We start from the raw sequence: 5,461 nt of genomic DNA on the forward strand, positions 1-5,461 counted from the left end.
GGGCCAGGAGGGCGGGGCTCCTTCCATGCTGGGAGGCCAGTGGGAAGCGGGCGCCCAGGCCTGGTGGAGCTTGCGGGGCATAGGGTCCTGGGGCCTGCCAGTGGGGTGTGGCTTGAGCAGGACCCCGAAGGTCTGAGCCTGAGACCTGCTGGACTTGGTGTCTTGCCATACTTGGGCCAACCAGAGTGGGTCTTAGTCCCCTCGAGGGGCCCCTGATCAGGCCCTGGGGGCCTGCATAGGTGCTGCATCCCTAGGCAGGGGGGCTGGAGCTTTGAGAGCGTCACGGCCATGTCCCGGGCCCTCCCAGCGCAGGCCAGTCTCAGGGCAGGGGAAGGTGAGGAGAAGGCCGAGGCCAGGTGGGCTGGTCCGGCTGGGTGGGTGCAGTGTGTGCAGGGAGCAGCCGCCATGGGCAGCGCTGTCCTCTGGAGGAGGGAGCACCCAGACCTGGACGTGCTGTCCCAGGGCTTCCGGCCCACATGTGACTTGGCTTGGCTAAGCTGGCTGGTGACTGTGGGTCTTCTGGAGCTGGTCAGCAGCCACCCCGCACTGGGCTGGCAGATGCACCTAATAACAACCTGGTGGGGGTGAGGCGGGGTGCCTCTAGCCTTCGGGGCCTGCAGGGACTAGGTACCCTGTGGCCCTGGGCTCAGGCTGGGTGGAAGATGGGAAACCCGCCCAGGCCTCAGTGCCCCTGTGGGGGAGGGGGTGGCCCCCAGGCTCACAGACCTCCCCGCCGCCTCCAGAAACTAGAGGAGCAGGACCGCCGGGCACTGAGCATCAAGGAGCAGCTGCAGCGTGAGCACCGCTTCCTGAAGAGGCGCCTGGAGCAGCTGTCCGTGCAGAGCCTGGAGCGCGTGCGCACGGACAGCACGGGCTCCGCCGTCTCCACGGACGACTCGGAGCAAGGTGGGGACACATGGGCCACCCTGACAGGTCCTTGGCTTGGGCGTGTGCTCCCGGCAGCCCCTAGGTGGGAAGCTGGGACAGTGGGGCTGGCCAGGGAGGCGGCCTGGGGGAGGGGAGGGGGTGGTAGTGATAGCAGCGGGCAGCGGATGCCCACGTGACAGTGTCCCTGGCACCGTCCGAGTGCCCTCTGCGCGGGGACAGAAGTAACGGGGTGAGCTGGGGAAGACACGGGCCAGGTGATCTGCACACACGAGGGCCAGAGCTGGGCTCAGTGGGCTAGTGTGCTTCAGGGGCCATAGACCAGGAGCCCCGTCTTTCCAGCACCCCCACTCTCAGAGCCTCTGCTTCCTCCATGAAGGGCAGAGACCCCCCAAATTTGAAGGGAACCCCACTGGCACGTTGCAGTGCCCAACACCATTCCCTCTGCTCTCCCCAGAAGTGGATGTGGAGGGCATGGAGTTTGGCCCCGGTGAGCTGGACAGTGTTGGCAGCGGCAGTGACGTGGATGACCACTACAGCCTGCAGAGTGGCGGCTGCAGCGACGGTGGCTACGGGCCCCCATGCCGGCGGCCTGGCTGCCCCGGCCTCTCGTAGGCCCGGTGCCCTGAGCTCCTTGGGCCGCTCGCCCACCCAGCCAAGCACGTCAACCCTCCAGCCCTCTCGAGCCGCTCCATGGGCCCACTGCTGTGCCATTCTGGAAGCCCCAGCCACCAAGCTGGGCTGCCCGCCTCCGCCCGCCTGCCCCTCCCAGCTGGGCAGGGACCCCGGCACGGGGCGGGCCCAGCTCCCAGGTCCCGGAGCCCAGCGTAGCCGCCCACAGTCTGTCCTCAGATTCCTAATCATTCCAGAAGTATTAAATGTCATTGCTGCAAACTCGGCGGGCGCCGTTTAAGGGCTTAATGACCACTGCGGGGAGCTCGGACCCCGGCCCGGATCCCACGAGTGGACCGAGGAAGGAAAGAAGGAAGGCTTGGTTTTCCATCCATCCATCTGTCCATCCATCCGTTGGTCCACGTAGGCTCCTGAAGCATGGACAGAGGGATCCGTGAAGGGCGGGACTTGGGTGAGCACGCTGGGGCCGGAGGGCTGGGAGGGGCCTTTGCTCCTCTCGCTGTCCAGGGGCAGGGCTGGGTTCCTGGGCCGGCCAGGTCACCCCACGCCCAGCTAGGCAGCTTCTGCTCTTAGGTCCCTCAGATGTACACGTGCACGCGCCTAGGCACGCCCACCCGCACCTGCACACACGCAGACACGCATGGTCACCAGACTCAGAGGTCCCTGGAACCCAGAGGGCACATGCCCCAAGGCGGCTGGCCTTCCCGGGTCACCTGGGCAAACGCTGGCCCCTGCCTGTGCCCAGCTCCCCCTCCCACCCCTGGCCACCCGCCCAGTCTGCACAAGGAAGGGGCTTCTCCCAGCAGGGACTGAGGTGCGCTGGGAGCCGGACAGGTGAGGCCACTGGGTCCTCAGGGGGCTTTCTTGTCTCCCTTTAAAAAAATCAAAAGCCAAAAAAAAAAAAGGCTGTATTGCCAAGCAGCCCAGAGCAGGGCTCCTGGGAAAGAGGCTTTTCCAAAAGACAGAAGAAACGTTTTTAAAGAGAGAAAACAGCTCTAAAGATTCCCGCCAAGTGCCGTGCGCCGCCTCCATTTCCTGTACGAGATTTTTGTACTCTATTTTCCTAGCGTCGTTGCGTCCTTGTTTGCTGAGGGGTGGGAGCGACCCAGCGTCTCAGGGACTCGTCCGTCTGTCACCATCGCCCAAGTGTGCCTTGTGTCCCGTGTCTGGCCCCACCCCGACCACCACCACCAGCATCTCCCTTGTGGCTCACGGGGTTCCCTGACCTGCCCAGCAGGTGTCCTCCTCGCCCCCCTCCCATGGGACAGCCCGTCCAGCAGTCACCACTTCCTGAGGATGAGAGACTGCAGGCCGGGTCAGGCATTCGGACACCCAGAGGGAGGAGCCGCAACGCGGTCCTTGCAGGGGCCTGCTGCGTGGCCTGGCCTCCTGGTCCAGAGCCTACTAACCAGATAAGTAGGTTCTCACCTGTGCCCAGCTTGAACCCCCCACCCCCGCCCTGGGCGAGGGTTCCTGGTCTCAGACATGGGCAGCTGGTGAAGACGGCTCTCACCCCGGGGATCAGGCTTGGGCACTAGGAGGCTTCTGCCTTTCGTTCTGAAGTCCCAGACCCCAGGTACCACACAGCAATATTTGGGTGTTGGGCTGTGGGGCTGACCCACGCAGTGTCTGCTTTCCCGTCTGGTGCATTGTAAACAGTTTCCAGATTGTTCTTCTTTGGTCATGCCAACATTCACCCCAGGGTGAGTCGCCTGAGGCAGAAAGGGGTCCCCTGAAGTAGCTCTGGCACAGAGTCTGCCCTGCAGGGGCTCAGAATGGCAGCTGAAGAGCAGGGGGCGGGACACGGAGCGGGAGGTTGTCCTCTTGCCGGTAACCATAAGGAAAGCTTCACTGTGGGCATCTCCCCCCAGCTCCCCTGGGTGCCTGGGGACCCTGCCTGCTGGAGCACACCCCCCGAGTGTCGCTTGTGAGCGCCCCGCATGCTCCGAGCAGGGCAGGAGCACCCGCGGCTGACATGCTGCTCCAGGAGACACGGTCCAGGCCCTGGGGTGGCCTGTGTTCAGAAGTGAAGCTTCAGCTCCCCACCCCACCCCATCTCTGGCCAGCAGAACCCCACCTGGCGACCAGCTGGGGCCCTCGGCCGACCGTCCTGGCAGCTCTACCCGTGGCTTTTCAGGCCATGGTTCCCGTATGGGCCGGAGAGTTGGCCTCACTGACCACCCAGGGGTGCTGTGGTCCCAGACGCCCTGCCCCCCCTGCACCAGCAGACGTGTGGGGGGGCAGCCTGGGGCCAGGGTCTGGTGCTAGGAGTTCCACGTCCGTTCCCCGTCGTCCGGCTCCCTGCCACTGCGCAGGTTGCCGTTGCTGGTGGCCGCGGGGCTGGGGCACCCTGTCGCGACCGTGGATTGTCGGGAGCACACTCAGCTGCTAGGTCCATAGAAAGCAAACAGGACTGGAACAGGGCCAGCGGGGTGTCAGCGCCTCTCCGTCCGCCCTCCCACGCCCCTGTGAGCCACTGTGGCACTCGGTGGCTGAGACCCTGGACCCCAGGTTCAGGTTGGGGTCTCCACACTCCAGGCCAGAGGCCGGGGAGGCTGTAGGAAGGCTGCCCCCCAGAGCCCTGGGCCGCCTCTGCAGAATGGGCCTCGGAGGCGGGGGGTGGGGAGGGGGCCAAGCCTGCTTCCCTGAGGCTGCTGCCCGGTACCCACGGCGCCCCGAGGTCCTCGCTCCCCTTTCTGCCCCAGACAATCCCCACCTGCGGGCGAGGCAGGCTGCCCTCACTCCGCACCCCCCGCTTCTCTCTGGGCCAGCTGACCTGGTGTCCCTTCCCCACTGCTGTGCACCCAAGACTCTGACCCTGGGCCACTTTTAGGGCACTAGGGCAGGCTCAGTGCCAGGGTCTGGGGCCACCCAGGGGGCCTGGTGTTGGCTGGGTGGGCATATCACAAGGTCCCCGCTGGAGGGAGACAGGCCACCCACCCTCCTGCTCGCCACCGGGAGGGACGTGCTGCACCCTCTGTCTTTGTAACGTAAATACAGACTTTATACCTCACCCCTCTGGCTTCCAGTTCTTTCCATCGCCGTGTTCAACTCTCTCCCCATGGGCTTCTTAGGGAGCCTGAGCCCACCACTGAGACCCCACTGTCACTGCCGCCTCCCTGGACAATCACACCTGGAGTGTGAGATGAACCCCCCCACACACACACGTTTGGCAACTAGCAGGCGTTCAGGCTTTGCCTCTGGCCCTGGGGCTGGTCCTGCCTCTGGAGGACAGCTTGGTTGTGCGGGTGCTCTAGGTGTCCTCGGGGGTGCGATCGGCCTGCCTCTGCATGTTCCGCACGGCGGCTGTCGGCTCTCTGGATGCACCTGAGAAACCCTCCTTGGACTTGTCCTCAGTAGTCCCCAGAATGTCCTAGACATGGCCTCTACCTCTGGCCATCAGGACCTGCGCTGTGGGGAGGTATGTGAAACAGTGGCCCCAGGAGAGGACCATGGGGGACAGAATGCCCACCTGGAGTGACTGAGAGGTGGGTGGCCAGACAGGGCTGTCCTGCCCTTGGACACAAAGCCACATCCCCCCAGAAGTGGCTTGAGGGGACCCGCAGGTGGTCTCCGTGTCTGTGGGAGAGGACCTGAGCTCCCGGCCCTCCTGCAGCAGCAGGGAGCCTGTGCGAGCCCCCTGGGGGCACCCCGAGAAAACCCAGAATGCAGCTGGGGTCCATATGTAAAGGTAGGCCTTGAATTCCAAAGGTGCTGTGACGTTAGTCACTGCGGCCCAAGGACCCCAGGCGCTCTGCCAAACGCTAAGCACTTCACGTATCTCACAGGCAGGACAGTGGAGCTGGAAGGTACCTGCCCTCCCCAGGTCACCTGCCGAAGGGTGGTGGGCCCGGGGCCCGACCCTGGTCCTCAGAAGCCCCTCTCACCAAATTCTACCTCCATGGTCAGGCCTGGATGGCAGTAAGTGCCCCAGGCAGGACAC

The 5,461-nt window shown here is 64.8% G+C and overlaps 1 protein-coding gene across 1 annotated transcript in view; it reads left to right on the top strand.

Moving 5' to 3' along the window:
• The window catches only part of MXD4 (MAX dimerization protein 4), a 12,353-nt gene extending 7,822 nt beyond the window's left edge, over positions 1–4,531 (top strand). Inside the window, exons 3-4 of the mRNA XM_015594985.2 lie at positions 744–906; positions 1,343–4,531. Coding sequence (XP_015450471.1) covers positions 744–906; positions 1,343–1,500 — 321 coding nt within the window. The 3' untranslated portion in view covers positions 1,501–4,531. The remainder of the gene's footprint in view (positions 1–743; positions 907–1,342) is intronic.
• Positions 4,532–5,461: the final 930 nt, after the last annotated feature.

Source organism: Pteropus alecto, unplaced genomic scaffold (genome assembly GCF_000325575.1).
Source record: "Pteropus alecto unplaced genomic scaffold, ASM32557v1 scaffold5, whole genome shotgun sequence".
NCBI lineage: Eukaryota > Metazoa > Chordata > Mammalia > Chiroptera > Pteropodidae > Pteropus > Pteropus alecto.